We start from the raw sequence: 22,774 nt of genomic DNA on the forward strand, positions 1-22,774 counted from the left end.
CTACTGAAATCCTGGGCTGTATTTATGGGAGAAGCAAGACCCTCTTGGGGTGATTATGCTGTGAAACCCCTCCATCGTAGGCTCAGGTTGTATATATGCACAAATAAACAATAAAGACAGTCTCTGCTGGATCTCATTTCCAAAAGGAAACACAAACCCTGGGTGAGTGATCCTGGAAACCCTGTAATCTTGGAGCACTCAGAGATGGCAGTTTCATACAACCACAGTTTTTTCCAGCTGGAACTCAGTTCTGGCCCCTCTCAGGTGGGCGCTGTCGCCATTATAAGAGAACAAGGGAGGCATTCATGGTGAGTTCCAGCACCTCTTTTTCTAGAAATATAGCGCTGCGTACAATAATATTAATTGGGAGGGCAGTATGGAAGCTGGAAGATCCCTAAGGGAATCATTCATAGAGCAACTCATTCCAGTGGCCACCTGATTTCATAGCCAACATTTTTCTGCTTGACAATTAACTTTAACATGCTGTCTTTAAGAGTCCAGGGCAATGGGGAGGGGTGAGTGGCAGACACAGTCCTAAAAGGCAGAAGCTAAAGCTGTACAAGTTCATACTGTAAGGCTCCAAGCAACGATTAGGCAAACCTCCCAGAGAAAAAGAGTATGTCTACTCCTCCCATCATTCCTACTCTGCAGTGCCAAACAGGGAACTCTGACAGGGTAGCGCACGTGGCGTGCTACACTTGTTATTGGACTCTGATTCCCAATAGCTACAGCCATCATGGCCACTGGTCAGGAATGATGAGAGATGTAGTCCAGCAATATTTGGATGGCACCACATTAGCTATCTCTGCAGGACATTCTTTGGTCACACACATGACTATAAATCCACTGGAGATTGGTTGATCTGCATTTGCTGAGGATTAAATCTACCGCCAATGTCTAATTGGCCAGGTGCTAGGATAAGCCATAGCACAGGTCTTCCTATTTAATGTTATCAGTAGATCTGAGTCCAGGAAACCCCAGCTGGTACCAGGTGCCCTGGAAATCCCACAATCTCCTCTTGCAGTGGAAGAGCTGGGCCTAAGACTAGGGCAAGGGGTCTAGGCAAGGCTCAAGACAGAATAGAAGAGCTGGCTGGAAGGGGCGGGCACCAGTCAGTGATAGATGCCAGCAGCACTGATGAGTTCAGAGTCTGCAGGGCATCAATCAGACCCAAATCAGATTAAGGTGTCCAGGCTCTGATTAGCTTCATTTCCCATTGAAGGAAGGTGCGAGTCCATTGCCATCCGTCACAACTAGGCTGACAGCTCACTTGGCCAGCAGCAAGGATGCATGGGTGATTAAAGTCAGCAAAAGAGCAAGTGTGGTAGCATTTCTACCTGCACACCCAACTGAAAGGCAAGGAGAATTGGAAGAGGTTTCACCTGAATGTGAAGGCCCTGGTAATATGGAATAATTGGCAATTTGGGAAGGTTCAAAAAGAGAAGGGTGGGTGGGGAATGATCAAGGTAAAAGTGAGTTTCCAGCTAGATATCAAAGGTTAAATAGGACACCAAAATCAGATGGAGATAAGAGGTTCCTTCTTTTGTTCTCCCATTGCTCAAGGCCATCAACAACAAAATATCCAGTAAATCTGTTAAAATAAAACTTTAAAGCCACTATAAGAGAAAACAGTTTGAGAGTAATCATAGAAAAAACGTTTACTGCTTGGTCAAAGGGCACCAAATTTTATACACAAAAAGAAAGACTTTTTCCTAACCTCATCCACCTCATTGAATGGGAGAAAAAAATGCAAGAAACAACAAAAATTAAAAATGATGGGTGAAAAGGCATGTTGGATAGGAAATACCGTCCTGTCTCTTACCCACCCAGCACCTTTTAATATGCCACCTAGCATCTTGTAATGATCTCTCTCTTGAAGCTACGTACCTTTTAATGCCCTTGACCCCCAGGGCCATTAAAAAGGACTACCTTTTGCTATGCACTTGAGTAAGTTTTCTCAAAAGAAAAACTTTTTGAGCCAGGTCCTTGTGCTTGAATGGAAAACTGCATTTAGTGCAGAATACCTGCAGCACAATTGCTGACAGAAGTGAGACCTTGTCAGCTTAAAATACCTGTGCTCAGATGTCTGCACTGGTTGCCAATTCGCTACTACTGGGCCAGGTATATTAGTATATAAAGCCCTTAACAACTTGGGACCAGTTTACCGGTGAGATCACCTTACCCATATGTGCCCACTCAACCATTTTAATCTGTAAAAATGGCCCTGATACAGGTACCGCATAATAGCTATTCTGCATACGTAAGAAAACAATATTTTAATGTGGTAGCACCTATACTTTGGAACTCCCTGGTTATTGACATCAGGCAGGCGCATTCACTGTTTTTGGTGTCTGCTGAAAACATTTTTGTTTAGACAAGACCTACATAGCTGGGTAGAATGTTGATGTCTGTTTCCATCTGTTTCTTAGTTTATCACTGATTTTAATTTTTCTTGAAATGTTTTAAATTGTTGTTTAACTGATTTTACTGATGATTTTATTGTATTATTCTTTTTGTAAATCACTTTGAGGTTTTTTTATTAAAAAAAGCAGTGTATAAATATTATGAAATTAAAAATAAATAAATGGGGGGGACTGATGCCATTTCCCCCTACTCTCTATCTTTGCTACGGACATGACCCCACACCCTTCTTCAGAGAAGCTTTTCATTAGCACACTTTTCCACTTGGCCTAGCAGTTCATTAAAGCTAGAGGGGTTTGTTTGAGGAGTAGCTTCATTAAATAAACAGTATCTTTGAAGAGTGGGCTGGTTGGGAGGAAACCTGCCTTGTTTACTTTCCCCATTAAGTCTGTGTGCTGGGAAGGGTAGTTCTTCTCCCTGCTTTGTCAAAATGGTTTGTGCTCCTCAACCACAGGCCTCCTTCCTCCTACTCCATCCTGTCCTTTAGTTCCCCCATATCTTCACATCCAAGTGTCTCATACTGATTCTTCCACTGCTTGTTCCAGATAGAAGATCACAGTAGCAGAACTTAGTGTGGGGGCAGAACAGCCAAGTATGCAAACTCTTTTTCTTTTCTTTCAACGCAGCATCTCTCATGGCCCTCCACAATGAGCTGTGGGCAGGAATCTGAGTCCACTGAAAACATTTTGCTTACCTGAGATAAGGTGCATAGTATCCATCAAGTTATTTTGGCATGTAAGGCAGAAAATCCCACAAATGCCTCTCCCCTTTCCTGGTAGCAAAAATACAATAATAATACATTAAATAACTAGCAACTTGCTGTCCTTTCATGGCACCCAAAATCAGCTGCCTGAGACAGCTGCCAGACTCTGCTATACTGTAAGGTCAGCCCTGCAAATAGGGAATTTCAGCATTTGTGACTTATTCTTACATAGAAAGTTTCCTTTTCCTAAACTGTTCATGCAGCACTGCTTCAAATAAAGACATGAGAAAAGGGGATATATGACGAACAGCCTGCACCCATATGGGCCTGCCTGAGCTTTAGGATCTGCATCAGAGGTCCTGTTCATTGATTTGCTATTAAGAGCTATTAGATGGACGCATACCAGGGACTGTAGGAAAATCTGCAGTCAAAGTGACAATCATGTTTGCTAAATAAGCATATGAAAGGGTTAAGGCTCACAGAGTTCCCGCATTCCTAGAGAAGACAGGTTGGTGTGATATCATATCTCTTACTTCCTGTGGCAGGAAATAGGACAAAGGATCTTAATCTTTTCTCCTTGCCTCAGTCTCTCTCTTCTTTCATGCCAGCAATGTGAACACTCCATTTTGGAAACTAATTTTGTATTTTGTAACTAAGAAGCATTTTCACCTGCATATTGCTTTGATATATTTGCTGCCTGCATTGAAATGTAAGTAAACATTTTTTTGCTTTTATATCTGGTACATTCTAAAATGTCTTTTTTAAAAAAAAGTTTTTATTGTTAAAATAATTCAGCATTAATACACACATATTGCGAATATACAAACATACAAACATACATTTCATACAATCCTTAAAAATGTTCAAACATACCTACACTCAATCCCGCAGATAATTCCTTTTCCCATCACCATCCACCACCCCTCACCCCACCTTTGTGTTAGACTTCCAATCTACTCAATTGCAATTTCTTTCCACTTCTATTACTTTCTTTCACACACTTTAACCTAATTTCATGCTTCTTTTTCTATTACACATTGTTATCCATCTTATTTGGTATTCCAGTATTTAAAACGGAACTTGTTTATTCTAATAGGAGTTCTGATTTTTCAATATGGTTTTGCAAGTATCCTTTAAACACCTTCCAGTCCCTGTCTATCTTCTCTTTTGAGGTCCTTCCAATTTCTCCCATTGTTTTGGATATATTGTAGCACTCCATTCTAAAATGTCTGGAACATTCTTAGCAACAGGGACAGAGAAGGGAAAGGTTAGCAGACCACAAGTAAACTGGAATAAGAGGTGTAATTGTCTAATCCATAGTTTCCAGCAAGTTGCAAAAGTACATGTGTTTTTATTCTGCTAAAAGGGTTTCACAGCCTGTTTACTCTCATATTTCTCCCACACACATGGGACAGGAGGTTTAAATTTAAATTTTCAGATTTAACCCTCAATTCATCCATATCAGGGACAAGGCTTTTTCAGTGGTGGTCCTGAACCTCTGAAATATATGTGATTTCATTGTTGTTGGTCTTCAAGCAGCCCTTTACAACATTTCTTCTCTCCCTCCTTTTAAAAACAAAAACTGACAACTTTTAGTAAGTTGTAATACAGTGGTACCTCGGGTTAAGAACTTAATTCGTTCCGGAGGTCCATTCTTAACCTGAGGTACCACTTTAGCTAATGGGGCCTCCTGAATCAAAGTTCTTAACCCGAGGTACTATTTCTGGGTTAGCGGAGTCTGTAACCCGAAGCGTCTGTAACCCGAGGTACCACGGTACAAACTTTGCATGAATCTATAAAATTCCATGTGAAATAAAGATGGAGGAGAAAAATATAGTAAATTCCATTTACAGAAGATGGAAGGAAACAGAAGACAAGTAATAAGCATTTGTGATTCTTTGTGGTTGCACATTATTTTGCACTTGATTATTCCACTCCATTACAAACAATGACCATTTTTCAATAGAGTTTTTGCTTCCTTGCTGACATTCTTGATTTCTCTGTTTTTGATTATGTCTGTCAACTTTAGCATATCTCATGTCCTGTTCAACCATTCTCTTAATGATGGGGAATCTTTCTCTTTCCACTTTTTGCAAATTGGCATTCTGGCAGCTGTAAGTAAATAAATAAGCATTTCTATTTTCTCCCCGTTTCCTTTATTTTTTCATGTTACCAAACAAAATGACTAATAGGTCCTGTGTTAAATTATAACCTGCCATTTCCCCAATATTCCCCAACAAAATTTCTTAATAAATGTACATTCTTATCCTCCTCACCCTATCGCCAACATTTGTCATCTGCTGCAGGACACATAAATACATATCAAAATAGATGGATATCAAGACATTTCAATTCCTTGATGCATTTGGTTAATTTTTTTAAACAAGAAAATAACTTGAAAAAGTTTTTGAAAACTGAGTTTAACATACAAACATTAGATGACAATAACGGCTGTAACAGTACATTAATGAGAGAAATGAGATTGTACTATGATGAGGCATCAAAGCTTCTGACTAGAAACAAAAGTCCAATCAAGGAAGGTCTTTCAAATGTTGTATTAACCAAGATCAGATCTTCATGGGTTCACAGTGGATTATGGAAGCATATTCAATAAAGCAATACCACACCCCTGGAATGTGTCTGATTCTGTTCCTTTTCACCTGGCCACATCCTGATACCAAGTTTTCCATTTTTTAAAGCAACTGTTAATCCTGAAGTTATTGCTACTGTTGTGTGTTTTAAATTATTGCAAACTATCTTGTGAGAGTAGTGTGCCCTGAAAGGATTAGAAATCCTTTAAATATAGTAACTAACTACAGCCTCCTATGGAAATGGAGGTTATCATCATCACATTGCAGCACAGCCAAGAAAAGAGAGCAGAGGTGAAGCCCAGCAAGATGGACATAGTCAAGGCTTCTCCTACACAAAGCGTATTCCCACCACCACTCCAGCTGATAGCACACTCCCCTTCTTCATTCCATCTTAACGCTCTTTTCATTGAGTAGACCCTCCAGCATGGGCAGGAGGAGTTGAATAAATCAGCCCCCTTTCCCACAACCTTGAGCTCTAATTAATGTCAGCTCATTAAAAAGATAATGGGCATTTATTACTGTTTCTCTGGCTTCTGATTAACCCACTTCTCCCTCCAACACTGCCAAAGGGAGGTGGGTAGCTGCTTCCTCTCAACCAGCTTAACCCTGAAGCAGGTGAGATTGACACTCATCAAGAAGCAGTGGGGAGTCTGGCAACGAAAAAGCAAGGGGGTGGAGGGAGCCCAGCTAGTGAAGTTGTCCCCCACCCTGTGCATGATAGGAATAAATTGCACCAAATATAACTATTTCTTTTTGACAAAGGAATCTATTGTGAGCAAAACTTCACCTGCTGAATATTTGATTGTTTATTCTGTGGGTTGACAACATGGTGTCTGTGGGCACATCCACACCTACAGAGGCCTTCCCTGCCACCCCAGAATCCACCCTCTGCTGAAATTAGTCTTTAGATAGTCCTTCTATTGCACAATTTCATTCCTAACTATCAGGGCCATGCAGAGCTTGTCTGAGACCGTCAGGAAGAGCTTGTCTGAAGCTTGTCAGGAGTCTAATTAGAATAAAATTATAAACTTAAACAACAAAGTAGCCAGTCCCTGGAGGGTGCCACCATCCAACTTAGCCCTCTGAGGCCAGGAGCAAGCATACCCAGCTCCCACCACCCCTGCCACACAGGCCTGCTAATTGTGGTGGCATGTGTGTTAAACTTACTTCTGCATCTCTGTGCCCCCACAGAAAACACTCCTCACTACAATTAGGGCTGAGAGAAGCCTTACACTGGTGCCAACAGAAGGCTTTTTTTTTACACAGCCCAATTGCAATGGAGGAGGGGTGGTTTTTGGAAATCAACTGGTGAAGGTAAGATTTAATCCCTTCCTTGCCCACAGTATTTTTTTTTATATTTTTTTGTATTTTTCAAGTCTAATTTTTGGAGGGGGGCATCTTCTTGGAGATTGCCGCTGGATAGGGAAATGTAACTCTTGCCTCCCCATACATATATTCTCTTCTTGCCCTCATTATACTTGGAGAGGAAAACAAAAACATTTTTTCAAGCCTAATCGCTGTCACAGTTACCTGTTTGTGCTGTGTGCCTGGTGCAGTGTATATATGCTTGTGTGGTTGCAATATGTTTGTGGCGTGTGTACAGTTTGTGAGAATTTTTCACTTCAGCCACCAAATAATTTGATGCTCCTGGCATACTCTGCACTTTGCCATTTGCTGCTCTGCCTCAGGTAGCAAAATGGCTTGAGCTCTATAAAAGGTAAAGGTAAAGGGACCCCTGACCATTAGGTCCAGTCGCAGACGACTCAGGGGTTGCGGCACTCATCTCGCTTTATTGGCCGAGGGAGCCAGCGTACAGCTTCCGAGTCATGTGGCCAGCAGGACTAAGCCACTTCTGGCAAACCAGAGCAGCACATGGAAATGCCGTTTACCCTCCCAGACAGAGGCAAATCAGGAGCCAAAAGCCCTGAGGCTGACACCATCTCTCTTTTTCTACAAGTTTATTTTCTGTAGCTTAACAACAGCTGGATGTGGCTGCTAGACATGATGGCTGCATTCTTCATCCACTGTTGGAAGACAGTGTGCTTCTGAATACCAGTTGCTGGCAAGTGCCAGGCTTCCCACAGGCATCTGGTGGACGGCTGTGAGAACAGGATGCGGGACTAGCTGGGCCTTTGACCCCATCCAGCAAGGCTCTTCCGATGTTCTTATCATGGTAATCTCCATTAAATGAAAAGCTGAGGCTTTTGATTTCTGCATACCAAGTGGAAGGGAGCTTATTTGTGTTTCTGGCCAGTTGGCAACCCTCACTTGTGGTCCAAGCAAGAGCAAGGCGTCCCTTCTGTTCCTTACCCTGATGAAGCGAGACCCTCAAACGACCTTCCCTTCCAATCCAGGTGCCATCGTGTGGGTGTGAACGCCATAAATAAAGCGCCGGCTCGCTTCTCCCCCGGCAGCCTTTAAGGCTAATGAGCCCCATTATATCAATCACTCCGCTTAGCGCGGCTCTATTAGCCGGAGCGGTGGCGGATCAATCAGGCTGAGGACTTCACCTCGTCACGCTGACACCTCTGAGGCGAGGGCCACGCCGGGCGCTGCTCGCTTATTGACTCCTTGCCTAGGGAATAGATTAAACAAATTAAATTTCTGGGGCGTTTCGGATCGCCGCCGGAGGGGGCTGCCTGCCTGCGGGGGAAAGGAGCGAGGCGCACGGCTGAGGCGCACCATTCTCGCCCCGTTTCGTTCTCTAGCACTTCTCCCGGCTCCGTGACAAGCAGAAATTCAACAGGTGAAGCCCCATATTGGCACGGAGGGGTGGGTGTTAACGATTGGCCTTCAGCACTGGAATCATCGTGTGTGCGCCTTGGTCATGTCAGGTCACCAAAATGAGACAGGGATAGGCTAATCTGAAAACTGGGAAACTCAGGATAACGGTTACATATTGATGGGTGCTTAGATGTGGAGGGGAAGCTGAAGTTCAGCCCCCCACATAAAACTTGGGAGTCTATATGACTGGAATGGCATCCCAACCCCTCGGAGTGAAGGCCTCTGTATGCTATTAGGAAGCTGCATGATTGCTTCTGCCTTGTTCTGTTCATGGACCATCGGGCTCTATTTCCATTTCCCGAAGAAGCGTCAATGGGCAGAAGACAGAGCTGAACGTGGTCAGGGTAAACATAGTGTCAGGACTGCCGCTAGGTCCCAGCTCACAGAGGACCAACGCCCAGTGGATATTATATACAAAAGTCTTTATTGAAGTTTAGTTTCCATTTCCAAGCTCTGGGCGCGCAGGCCCACGTCTTAACGCTAGACCGGCTAAGTCCCCTCTGACTCACTGCTCCACCCACACCAGTTTAAGATTCTAGCCCGGCTCCACCTCTTGCGCTGCTCTTTCCTGCGTTGGGTCCTTCTGCCCTCTGGGGTTCCCTCCTTCCTGGACTCCTCTGACGCGGAGCCTCCTGAGTCTTGCCCCTCCCTCCGGCGGGCTTTAGGACCTGGCTCCCTTCCCGGGCTCCCCGCTGTGCCGCGCTCCTGTACATTTGAACTTGGCGCGCGCGCCCAGCCGGTGACTTTCCTTCTGACCATTTCCCCGCTTCCTGATGTGGGTGTTGCCAAACCTGACTCCTCTCCTCCCTCTGGTGGTGAGGACACTGGTCCCGACTCCTGGGACTCCCCCTCCCCACTGCGCTCTGGTGGAGACGCTGGCCCTGATCTCCAGCTGCTGTTCAGAGACTCCCCGCTGGCCCCTCCCTCTTGAGGTTTCTCCCTTGGAATCTCCCTTGCTCTGGCCACCGGCGCTCCCTTCTGTGAGTCCTCCGATTCGCTAGAGAGGCTTGTGGAATAACTCTGGCCACTGTCACTGCCTGCGCCCCCCTCGTACTCCTCCTCCTCACTCTCCATTTGCTCCCCCTCCTGTGTCTCTCCTTCTGAACCCCTGACACATAGGTAAAGGTACCCCTGTCCGTACGGGCCAGTCGTGACCGACTCTAGGGTTGCGCGCTCATCTCGCTCAAGAGGCCGGGAGCCGTCGCCGTCCGAAGACATTTCCGGGTCACGTGGCCAGCATGACGAAGCTGCAACTGGTGAGCCAGCACCAGCGCCGCACACGGAAATGGCGTTTACCTTCCCGCTATAAAGCTGTACCTATTTATCTACTTGCACTTAGGGGTGCTTTCGAACTGCTAGGTGGGCAGGAGCTGGGACCAAATGATGGGAGCTCACCCCACCGTGGGGATTCAAACCGCCGACCTTACGATCAGCAAGTCCTAGACACTGAGGTTTTACCCACAACGCCACCTGCGTCCCTAACTCTGGAATAAAATCGAGACGCAGAATTTCCTCTAATGATCCTTCAGTACTTTTCTGTGCTGGACAGTTCTTTGCTTCTTAAAAGGCAATGGAACCGGTTAATCTAGCCCAGAAGCCTGGAAAGAGGTGGAGTTCACCGTCAGCGCTCTAGATAGTTTGTCTGTCTGTACAGTATAGAGAAGCCAGAGTGGACAATAAATGCAGCATGTACTCCACACAAGTTGAAGAAAAGACTTGGGGTTGGTCACTACCAACCTCAGTTGTTGTTTTTTAAAGAACTCTATAAATGCCATTGGAATAACACTAATCTAATTTGCTAGGCTGTTGCAAAAATGAAAGGGAAGGGTTTTAAGGCACAGAGATGTGAGCTGCAATCCCACTCTGCAATGAGGGTTTCCTGGGTGGCCTTTGGCCAAGCCACAACCTCTCTGTCAAATTGATGTGAGGAGTCAAGTGGGAGGGTCCTGCAAATGCCACTCTGTGTTCCTTGGAAGGAGAGCAGTTCAGAAGTATTGTTGATTCATAACAATGGGTGCAACAAGGAAGTGAGAGCAGGAGGCCTCTGTACAAAGCAATTCTGGATGTGGAATGTGAAGGAAGATCCTGCTAGTCTTTGGAAACCCAACAGAAAGTTGTGAGGTTAAAGATGAGGGACTATGAATCCCAGATACAGGGTGGAAGAGGTTGGTGTTTCAATGTAAATTGTTTTTAATATTGTATTTTTATATTGTGTTGGCGCTGTGGGTTAAACCACAGAGCCTAGGACTTGCCGATCAGAAGGTCGGCGGTTCGAATCCCTGCGACGGGGTGAGCTCCCATTACTCGGTCCCTGCTCCTGCCAACCTAGCAGTTTGAAAGCACGTCAAAGTGCAAGTAGATAAACAGGTACTGCTCTGTCAGGAAGGTAAATGGCCTTTCCGTGCGCTGCTCTGGTTTGCCAGAAGTGGCTTAGTCATGCTGGCCACATGACCCAGAAGCTGTACGCCGGCTCCCTTGGCCAATAAAGTGAGATGAGCACCGCAACCCAAGAGTTGGTCACGACTGGACCTAATGGTCAGGGGTCCCTTTACCTTTACTTTACCTTTTAACCAGCGCCGACACCTTATGGTAGAAAGTGGATAAGAAATAGATAGGTAGGTAGATAGGTCATCTGGAGCAGCAAAATGCTTAAAACTGGCTCAAGGGAAGAATCTTTTGTGGTCTTCATAGTTTTCTGGCCACCTCTGTTATTCCTGTCCTTTTTCCTAACCCTTTCACCACCGCTATGGTTTCCTAATCCATGCCTTCCCCTATTTCTTGTGTTCTTCTTCCCCAGTCTTTAACAACATATTCATAGCTGTTTAGTGTGTTTGTTAGGATTTTATTCTTTTTTTGGGGGGGAGGGGTTAATTCAATACACCCAAATGTCTGTTTTTCTGCACCCACATATTTCTTTTATTTCACAGCACAGAACAGATGTATTTAGTTCATTCACTTTCCCTGCCAATGCCCCCACTCTATGCTAAGTCCTCATTCTTAGCATTTGCCAAAGGAAAACACAGGAGTTTTTAATACACTCATGCATTGCCATTACCTCCTGTCTGCAAATGTCAACGCATTCCTGTTCAGTCCTTCAATTGCCTGTTTATTTAAAGGAATGGTCCCACCTTTTCCCAGTGGAATAGTGACTCCCGCGAGGTTAGTGAGGAATTAGAAATAATTTAATTTCCGTCTCTTGACAGGTGCTTTGAGCAGAAAAGCCTCTTGTCAGGAAGCAAATCCATCTTGCTGTGGACTTACATCAAATTTCATTCACTAATTAGAAAGTCTTGCTCCCCCTCACCTCCCCAAGCCCATACAGCCCTGCCTGCCGCCTGCCCCTTCTCCTTGCTCACAGCAAACCCGGCACCATTATGAAAATAAATTGTTCCATTAGCCGCATTGTTGCTGCAGTTGGGTCCCTGATGCCGTGAGTTATTAGCTGGGGAGGGTGGGCATTTGATTAAGACAAATGATTTATTAAGGGAAAGGGCACTGATTAGATTTGACTGCCCCCCCCTGCTCCACTGTGTAGGCTGTCAGCCAATTCCAATTGTGTTTCTCTCTCTCTCTGTCACACACACACACACACACACACACACACACACTCCCCAAGGAGTCATCCACTCGAAGGTCACCAGGAGATAGCTGTTGCCGGCACCGCAAGCACATTCATTGCATATCATACATCGGAAGAAAGAACTACTTGTTGATTCAGCCAGGTAGGCTTCAAATCAGGAACCGTGGGCCTCTGAATGTATTTATTAAACACAGATTTTCTACTTCAGTAGGGATGGTGATTTTGGCCCACACAGGACCAAAAGAACACCAGGCTACTGATTCCCTTGGTTTTGCTGCAACCAGAGGAAAATGCTAAGCTCACAGGTGAGCAACTTGCAACCCTAGGGCTGCATGTAACTTTTAGACTAATTTCATGGACTGGCAAGAGGTTAACCAAAAAAGGGGGGGAGGGTGGCAGAGAGATAGGAGCAGCAAGCTAGTGGCAGAAAGAGAGAGTAAAGGGGGGGGGCTTTGTCTCTAGCCCCACCTACTTTGGGATCCAGCCCTGCCCACTGCTAGTACGCAGCTCTGAGAACAAAAAAAAAATATTACTGTTGCACTGAGATCCTGCCTATAGTCCTCTCATAGGGGTCTAACTGGCCACTGGACTAGATGGACCATTGGCCTGATCCAGCAAGGATCTTCTTATGTTATTGAGTTGCCTACCCAGTCCCCATCTTGCTCTAAATCAGGGATAGTCAACCTTTTTATACCTACCACCCACTAATGCTCCTTTCTTGATGGTAAAATTTCCTTCTCGATGGAAGGAGGATTCAACTTGTGCCATAGAACCCTCTACCGCCCACACAGAATCCTGAAACACCCACTACTGGGTGGTAGGGACCAGGTTGACAACCCGTGTAGTAACAAGCTTACAACTAAGCAGTGGAAGTAAGATGTGATTATAGAGATAGAACTTTTCCCACAAGGGACTGTCATACTAGCTGTGCCCCACCTGGGCCAGAGTAAAGGAGATTTGGGGTTAGAAGTAGTTTCCCCAAGAAATCATTACTTTCTGCCTCTTGAGCCAAACTCAAAAGAGGTATCTGAAGAAGTGTGCATGCACACGAAAGCTCATACCAAGAACTAACTTAGTTGGTCTTTAAGGTGCTACTGGAAGGAAAAAAATTTTTGTTTTGACTATGGCAGACCAACACGGCTACCTATCTGTAACTGTGTCAAAAGAGCTGGTCTCTGAAGGTCTGCAAGGCCCATACTGTAGGCCCTTAGAAAATAAAAACTTTGTGTTGTTCCAAGGAGAAAATAGGGAGCTTATTTATTTGAGAGAGGTTTAATGTGGACAGTATCCTGTTTATAAGGGACTGTCCATGGTACTGAATATTTAAGAAAAAGAAAGGTCTCTGCTGTGACCAGACTTGGATAAGCAATAGATAAAGCTGAAAGCAGTAACTAGTTCTCAATTCCTAATTCAAAATAGAACTGTATTAACTGCCTGAATAAGGTACTGAACTTCATATGTGCCTGTCCCCCAAAATAAGCTTTGGGTCGCCTCATATCATACATCTCATTGATCAGAAGAATATCCCCTTCAGAACTCACAAGTAATAGCTCTGATCAAAAGTGCTATAACCAGCTAGGAAACAACTTTAGCCTTGTAATACATGGCTGGGGGAACTTCTGCAGATGTTGGTCTGTAGGTGTAGTTGGACTCCAGCTCCCACCCGCCCCAGCCAGCATAGCCAAAGGTCCAAGACAATAGTATTGTAGCCCAGCAACATCTTCAGGCTACAGGTGACACATTCCTATTGTGAGGCATCAGAATTCAGAATCCAAAATACAGGGTTTCTTGGAAGGAGTGACATAGGAAGCCCGTTATGTTTAGCAACAGACTCCAAGCCAAGTATTGATCCTTCTTTGTTTTGGCTTTAAGCTACTTGGATTTAGTGCTTTCTCTTCTATTTTTCATTTAACCTAATTGAAAGCTCAGAATTGTGGATGGCTCTACCAAAATGCCATCTTTGCTCAGGGTGGGGAACCTCTGGTTCTTCTGATGTTGCTGGACTCTCCTAATCTCTGACCATAAGCCATGCTGACTGGAGCTGATTGGATTGGAATCCTGCAGCATCCAGAGTGTCACAGGATCCTCACCCATGCACTATATTACACTGATCATGTTCATTAATCCTATACTGGAGTAATTTCAAAATGAAGCTGAACCCAGTCATGTTCCCTTCCTTTCTCAGCTCCTCTACTAAATCCAGTAGCACCCGATTTAGGATGGTGTGGGTGGATCTCTTGTACAGGGTGCCAAGGGGCATAAATAATAATAATAATATCTATATTTTAATATGGGTGAGGGGGCACACCAATTTTTGTCCTTGCTCAGGGTGCCATATTACCAAAGCCCACCCCCGTACCCAGCAAAGCATTGCTTGCTTGTAGCTGATACAGAAGTCTCACTGTTCCTGCCCCCAGCTCTCTTTCCAAATCCTGGTAGACCCCACACAAACATCAATATCAATTAGACTGATTGAATCATTAGTGTGTGACAGGAAGCAATAGTGGCAGCAGATCCCTCTCCCAGCAACCTCAAATCCATTTCATGGAGCTCAGAGTGAGCCAGTCTGAGTGGATTCAAAGCTGGCAAAACCCTTTTCTCTCTTCTGCCCTCCCTCAAGCACTGTATATTGCCACACTGAAACAGCCAAGTTCAGCCAGAATTTAGGAGAAGCGCTGTCCCTTGCCTATTCTTTCTCAGAGAATTGTGAGGAGATGGTGATATCATCAGAATAGGTTATACATGTATCATCACAGGGAGCAGATTGCTTTGTCAGGCACTCTGGACAGAACAACAGAAAAGGAGGCTAAAAGCGGCAGTCATTGATGTTCAAGTAATAACTCTTATATTTTTGGTCATAATGAAGAACCCCATGAGAGAAGTAGTAGTGGCTGGTGCCATTGGAAGTGGTAGGGCAGAAGGTAAAGAGCCCAACAGTTGATGGATCCAGCACTAATGATTTGCAGAACCATCTAATTCTAGTTTTGTCCCCATTCTCTTTGCTGAGTTCTATAAGGGCAAGATTGGCATGAAGGAGGAGAGAGCTGGCAAGTAGTGCCATCCGGTGGTCTATAAGAAGGCCGGCCGGTGGGGGCTAGCTTCAGACAGTGGTCAGTGCCCCATTCTTCCTACTGGGCCTAACTGGTTGGCATTAACACAGGGACAAATTCAAATGACCCCCCCCAAAAAACCCCCACCCCAATGAAGTTTAATGCATGATGACCATTAAGAACCAAGTCAACAGACTATAAAGATTTTTTTAAAATGTATAATAAAAAAAAATCTCAATCCAGTATGCAGGTCAAACTTCTGCAATGGCCACTTTATGTGTTTTAATTAGCTGATGAGGGCTGTAGCTTTAAACAATAAAATGCCAGGGGTGCTTAGACATGCCAAATCAAAAGACAAAAATGGAAAGACAAAAAAGGGGGGTAGGGTTGTGCATAAGTTGAATCATAGAGAAAATATTTCCAATAGATATGGGAAGGACTTGTTGAGACAGTGTTTGTGCACACATATACACAATATTGACTTCAGAAGTCTTCACAAGCATTTGCAGTCTCTGAAAGATTGCATATACACTCAAGTTTTTGGGCATCCTCATCCTCTTAATCAGGCGATCAGTGAACTGAGATGAGTCACAGACAAACGGTGGAGCTATCCAGCACCTATTGGGGGCCATGTCATATGACTGGTTGGACCATAAGCAACCTTCAGGGATGATGGGAACTGTGGTTTAGCAACTTCTGGAGGGCCACAGGTTCATCAACCACGGTCTAAAGAGTTGTGATGGGGCCACTCTTAAATGTCTAAAACTACCTAAATGCATCATGAAGGATCCAGAATAGAGTGTTTTCAATAGTCATAGCTTGGTTGTAGAAAGTCTGTCCCTGAAGAGACCCATCAAAGGTCAATGTTGTGGAATTTCTCAGGATCAGTGCAGACCCTTTTGATCAAGTATAAGCAAATGTCTGTCCCACTGAATGAATATTTAATTGTTAGTACATGTTAGATGTGGACCTTTCCAGTTCATGTCCAAGATTTGTTGTTCTGTGGCCCTACTTGGAGGTGCACAAGTTCCTTGATTCAATACTGTCTTTGACCTGTGCTGGGAGGGAAGCAGGTACACTGACTGGCATCAGATTTTCAATATCTCAGACAGGGGATATTCCCAGCCCAACCTGAAGATGCCTGGGATTGCACCTGGGACCCTTTTCAGGCACAGCAGATGCTCTAACCACTGAGCTACGACCCTTCCCCTAAATGAAAGATCAACGGGAAAATGTGTAAACACTGCACAAGGAAATCAGGATGAATGTTCATTGTCATATAACTGCCTGTCAATGAATTCAAATGAATGCTCAACAGATACCATAGAGTCTAACCTCTGCATAAAGCTTGTGCAAGTAAATTGAGATGAGTGCTGAATAAACAAGTCTTATCTGCAGGATCCCCCATTAGTTTGTGTTCCTGCTGCTACTGCTGCTGGGCCTGAGTTCCCAGCGCTGCCCCTCTCCACATCAACACCTCTCTCGAAAATAAGGAAAAAAGGAAATGGTTCTCTTGTTTCCTCTTGACTTTGCATGACTAACTCAGCATGCAGTGATGACTTTGGGGGTTACAATGAAGGGTCAAGCCATACTTGATCAAACAGCAGGGCTGACATGACAGCAGGACAGAAGGGAAGACACCTCCTTGTTAACAACCCAAAGCTAATGAACCTTTTCCTCATTGCCTAAATGGGCATAAATAAATATACATACTCTGCAAGGGGGGGCAGGGGGAACACTGGTTTTGAAAAAAAGGAGTCCCAAAAGAGCACCATGCCCCAATGAAGGGAGTGGTGACTATCCCAGATGGGACCAGAAGGTCCTGCCCCCACAGCTGCCCATTCTTACCCATGCCATTGACATGGAAATGAGGACAAATTGATGGGAGACATTTCCATTGTAATGGATCTGTGGCAGGCAGGCCCACCCAGCCAGCCACCCACTGCCAGAATTATCCATCCTCCTCCTGCTGCCTGGAGGAAATGCTTGCAATGGATCACAGCACCAGGCCCTGGCTAATAAGATTAAACGGGCCATAAATAGCCCTTAATAGAGTGGAACAGCTCCCACATTCCCCTCCTTGTCCTGAGGCTTGCTTTACCTTTTTCAGAAAAAAACTTATGAAAGTGGCAGGATATCTGAACATAGCCTATAGTTCAGATATTATTAATTAATTAACCTGTCCTTCCCCATAAGACCCCAGGGTGGATTACAGCAAAAAAATATAATACAACAAAACAAATAAAATAATCCCATGTTTTCAGTCTGACTGGATTTCTCCTGCAACTTGAGATTTGTTGTTCAGTGAATATCTATTTAATAAGCATGTGAGTTCACAAATTTTAAACATTAAAAAAGCAGGATTGCTCATATTAAGTCCTCAGAGGAAAATATACACAGTGCCAATGCCACATACATTTGAATTTACAGAATTCATTGTGAGGAGCAATGCAGTTGCAGAAAGATATGAGCAAGTGATGTGTAGTAAGGGCTGGAGGTCATGAATAGAGGTCACAAAGAACAGACAGGTAGACATGCATGGCAGAGATTCTATCCTCATGACAGAGATACTTTTTACAGGCAGTGAAATCATAACTTGCATGAAGACAGTATACAATACAAGTGTGTACATCAAGCATCCAGCCAGATAGAAGGGTATTTCAATTATACATTAGTGTTCAGCAGATATAGAACTCTAAACATGCAGCCAGTGCCTTTGAATAAAGATCATTTGCTAGATAATCCATTTTCACATTGTAGAGGGCCTGTCATTGCAGCAAACCTGTGCTTTAGATTCTCCCATTTCAATCTCAAGTGATATTCTATAGAACCAGCTTCTTTCAGAATTCCTCCAAGCTCCTCTACATATGAGGCATCCATTGCTGCTCTCTCACTTTATTTACAAAAAATAAAAATAAAAATCTGTAGTAAATATAAAGCTACAAATTAACTTTAATTTTTACTGATGTCTGCTGGTACCTACACATTCTGCAAACATTTCTGCAATAATAATGTAAACATGCAACTGGAGCTATATATATACTGGTATGTGTCTCATTTTTTAGGTATAATTTTGTATTTAAAATATTCCTAACTCACAGAATAAATAATTGTAGACCCTATATAAAAGACAGTTACTTGTAATGTCAATATGTAGGGAGATCAGAACAAAATAATTATTTTAATTTCAAAGTAATTATATTATGAAATGTCACTAACAGAGGATAGGTCTACACATAAAGTGAAGAGCAAATGTCAAACACTGAAGTTGTTCCAGATAAGGAACAATAGTTTGTTGGTTTAATGTTTTAATTAATAAAAATTTCACAAATACCACTTTGAAATTATCAACAATTTAGCTGAATATTTGTTACACTAGCTGGATAAATACTATGAAAAATAAATTAATAAAACAGTATACTTGCCTTAAAATATGAACATATTTTGATAATAGAATATTTATTTCTTTGCTTGTATCTGTTAATATAAATGTTTGTTTTAGTAAGAAGTAGATGTAAAAGTTAATAAAGTGATATTTATTACGAGTTGATATAATTTTATATACGTCACCATTTAAAACTTTTTCTAGGGCTTCAGTTTTGAGAACTGCCTGGGAGCTTTCAGAAAGAGACAAATCCATTTTCTCAAAAGAAGACATTTGTGGATTTTCTGAAGATTCATTCTGTCAACAGAAAAGAAACAATGGAAAGCTGGAATAATCTTTCAGCCTTGCAGAACTGTGCACATACTTTTTTTCACACCACACTAATCACGTAATATGTGACTATATGTGTCATAGAAAGGCATTTTTGGAAAAGAAAAAGAACCAAAACAGAAACTGCAATCATTTTACATTTAAAAAATAAAAATAGCTATTTAAAACTGCTCACCTTTTCTTCCTTTTTACGTTTTTTTCTATTTTCATCAGACTTTACTGGGTTACTTGTCATTGTTACCTGATAAAAAATGTAATGTCATATTTGATAAACAATATTTTTTTCCTGTGAAGGTATTGCAAGATGTAACTGCAAAATAATATCACAGTGCTGTCCTTACTCTAACCAAACTAGACAGAAACTTTAAAAAACAGGAACAAAATAATTTGCATAGCAACCAGTCCCAAGGTCTGTATTTCAGGCAACAATTTTTATTTTGCGTGAATGGCACTGTTAACAGTTGTACAATTGTTTTCTAGAACCTATCACCCATCACTCACTGGAAACATTACAGTTTGAAACATGGAATAGATCAAAAGCAAGGAAAAACAAGAACTGCTGTTTAGGAAAAGAGTGAAAAGGTATTTATTTGGAAATGAGGTTGGGCAGCTCTACTTAAACATATTGGCCCATCAATACTGAGAGGTTGAGCAGATCTAATCGGTTTATTTCATTGTGATGACCACCGCATGTTTCATATTTTCATTTGAATGTGCAGTCAAAGGAGTACAGCAGAGCTTTCCAAACTGTGTTGCGACACGTGTGTCGAATGCAGCGTGTAATTTTGTCATGCGAAAGCTCCCCGTGCTCCTTCCAGGGCTGGAAAAGGGTTACTTTAAGCTCTGGTTTGCTGGTAAAACTAATCATGAGGGGAAAATGAATCCCTCATCAACATGGACAAACGCGCGCTCTTCTCCTTATTAAATGCAAACGTCCTTCAATGGACACCCTTTAACTTTTATCATCTTCATATGCGTGCGTGTGTTTCCACACGCTCCCTCCGCCCCTCGTGTGAATGCACCCCATGGGAGTTTTCCCGCATTTTCGCCTCCTCATCACCTCACACCTCCCTTAAATGCGGTGGTGGCGAAAGGGGAAGAAGACCTCTCCGCGGATCCCCGCTTCCGAACATGCGCATTCCCTGCAGCGCGGGGAATAGGCGGAGCGAGGGGGGCACGCGCCGCAGGGCTCAGCTACCCCTCCCTCCTCAAAATTTTTCTGGTGACCGTTAACGATCGGCTCGTGCTCAGGGAGTTTTGGCGGGAAGCGCGTGCTGTGTTTGCTCTCCTCAGCTCGGGAGAGAGAGAAGTCGAAGCGGAATAACGGTACAAATTGTCTTTAAGAGAATTTATTTTGTTTGCAGCAAGCACGTTTGAGGCAGGCTTCCTGTATAGGAACTATGAAAAAAAGTTGTGAGCCCTCCCTCAGAGCCAACTCAGATCTCCTTTTATCCTGGAAGTTTATATATAATAAACTTTATATATAATAAACTGTTCACAAAAGCTTATTTGAAGTCTTACTCATACTCAAAGTCAGCCCATTGAAGTGAATGGAGATGACTAACTTTTCCAATTCTGTGAAGAATTTAGTGGGATGCAACCCAAAATCAGATAGCCATGTTGAGAAAGAAGGCACAACAATAAAGTAATACTGAGGACCAACTTTTATCAGGACAGCTTATGGGTTATTTATCCTTAAGCGACTTTTGAAAGTGTATTTATCCAATATGAAACTCCCAGTTTGTTTGGCTGTCATTTAAAAAGCACAGAAGCAACATGCTGTCCGTTCAGTTTGTTGCACCACATCAAACACCTATTTTCTCATAATTGCCACATACACGAAATTGCACACTGCTCCATATTCTTAATCAAGGATCACTCCTTGCAGATTCTGTTTTCAGAATTACAAGAAGAACAAATTGGAATCAACTCATTCAAAGCAGGCTATTTTTGTTTACCACATTTATATCCTAGCTTTGCTCTCCTCCAAAGATAATCTCCCCCTCCCCAGTTTATTCTCACAATAACCCTGTGAGGTGGGCTAAACTGAGATACAGTGACTGGCCCAAAATCACTCAGTGAGTATCATGACTGAGTGCAAATTTGAACCCTTGGCCTCCCAGGTCCTAGTCTAACAAACCGCTACTTACAAGTTTATTGTCAGTGCTGTAACAAGAACATGTGTTAATGGTGTAGAATTCATCATGTTTATGTATGCTTATTGTGTGGGGAATCTTACCTGTGTTACTAGATTTTGCAAGCTGGGAATTCATGTGCCTGTTATTCCAGATTAATCCACACACAGATTGAAAGTGTGTTTGTGGCATGTTACTCAGCTTCTAAATCTTTCCAGAAACAAATGAATCAGAAGAAGAGGAAATTGCTGAAGACAGAAGTACTGTATAAGAGACCACTACAGAAGTATTTCTTAGTTTTAAATGTTGCATAATAATTACTTTTTCCTACCTGCAGGTGGCCTCTTCACTGAAAGTTCTGTGTACTGACACCTCAGTTGTTGAGGGATACCCTTGAGGTGACTGCAGCTCCATTTCCGGAAAATGAGTTAAGATAGATTCAAGACAGTTTGCAGAAACCTGTGAGTAGAGAAATAAATCATGCATTAAACAATCGGAAAAGGTTTCGGACACAGAGCTAGGACTGCCAGCTTCTGAAGTGAAACATTTGGAATCAATGCTCAATCCCAGGCATTTCCATCCACAACCTCTTTTCAATGTCAGAATGCAGCTCATGGGCAAGTAAAAAGTGTTATTGAGCAGGGTCAGAGTGCACAGACTTTCCTGATCAAGGAATGTGACTACCAAGCAAGCATCAGCTCCATCACCACCCTTGAGAAATAAGCTACTCGTGAAAAAATGAGACGCAGCTACTGAGTGAGTATTTTAAGGAATTTGGTTCTCAAGTTTAGGAATAATGAGAAAAGATTAAGGATGGAGGCATATGCTACAATCCTAAATCATGTTTATGTAGCTCTTCCATCTTGTGCAGTCATTAGATTATTAAATGTTTAAATTTATTTCCCCTCTTTCATGAAAGTTCAGTAAAATAGGAAGGAACATAAGGCACTGCATTACATGAGTCGTCAGACCATTGAGCTATCTAGCTCAGGACTGTCTGTGGGTGGTGGACTTCATGCTAGCAGGATCACCTTTGTTTTTGGAGACACACCAACTACATTTAGAATTATAGAATTTGGAGGCCAGGGATTTGATATGAGTGGCAGAAATGAACTGACATGACAGTCGTTCTATACACAAACCCACGTCTGGTTACCTCCTCCACTTTCAATTTCCTTCTTTTCAGTAGTAATATTTTTTGTTGTTGTCGTTTTGGGGTTTTTTGGGGGGGGAGGGGGTCATTTTGTTGTTACTGTTATTCAACAATTGGAAGTCAGAAATCCTTCCCTATCTATGATCTCTTCTGCCCATCCTGGTCTACTGCAATGCCTAACAGCAGCTCTCCAATGTTTCACTGGAGATACAATAATCTTTCCCAACCCTGCCTGGAAATGCCAGTGAGTGATATAGTATATCCCCAAGTGCAATTCTGCTCCAATACCATCAGGCTCCTGTGAATTCCTTCCCAGGTGCATTGTGTCAGTATTGGTCAGTGAGTGGTAAAGAATGAGCTTTTGGATCCAGGTACCAGAATTGTATCATAAGGCACTTGAAGAACAACCCTGACCTAAATGTTACATTCCATTTTATATGTTGGATCAGGATTTTCTGGCAACAAACTACTACTGCTTCATTACAGAATATGTAAGCAAAATCATTCTAGGTTGGGACATTCTTGTATTCTCTGATTCTCTGGACCAAGTATTTCATATTAGTTTCAAAACATTTTACTTCTGGGCAGATGGGACATGCTTCTGATGTGAGTTTACTGGTGTCTGCTGTGGCCAGCCATGTG

At 43.1% G+C, this 22,774-nt stretch overlaps 1 protein-coding gene and 1 long non-coding RNA gene across 4 annotated transcripts in view; one reads left to right on the plus strand and one right to left on the minus strand.

Moving 5' to 3' along the window:
* Positions 1-17,422: 17,422 nt before the first annotated feature.
* Positions 17,423-21,132, minus strand: TEX12 (testis expressed 12). Of its 2 annotated transcripts, none has more exons than XM_083754273.1 (5): positions 20,995-21,132; positions 19,020-19,085; positions 18,700-18,811; positions 18,555-18,606; positions 17,423-18,022 (listed from the first exon to the last, which is right to left on the minus strand). In XM_083754273.1, exons 1-5 carry the CDS (start codon positions 21,115-21,117, stop codon positions 17,857-17,859), a joined length of 519 nt encoding a protein of 172 aa, XP_083610399.1. In that variant the 5' UTR covers positions 21,118-21,132; the 3' UTR covers positions 17,423-17,856. The 2 variants fall into 2 exon arrangements, with proteins under 2 accessions (XP_083610399.1, XP_083610400.1); XM_083754274.1 differs by lacking the exon at positions 20,995-21,132 and adding an exon at positions 19,950-20,015.
* The window catches only part of LOC310852710, a 99,757-nt gene continuing 97,040 nt past the window's right edge, over positions 20,058-22,774 (plus strand). For both annotated transcript variants that reach the window (XR_014568349.1, XR_014568350.1), the window contains exons 1-2: positions 20,058-20,170; positions 21,317-21,735. This is a non-coding gene — a long non-coding RNA (uncharacterized lncRNA). The remainder of the gene's footprint in view (positions 20,171-21,316; positions 21,736-22,774) is intronic.

The sequence above is a fragment of the Podarcis gaigeae genome (genome assembly GCF_964106915.1).
Source record: "Podarcis gaigeae genome assembly, chromosome: 1".
Lineage (NCBI taxonomy): Eukaryota > Metazoa > Chordata > Lepidosauria > Squamata > Lacertidae > Podarcis > Podarcis gaigeae.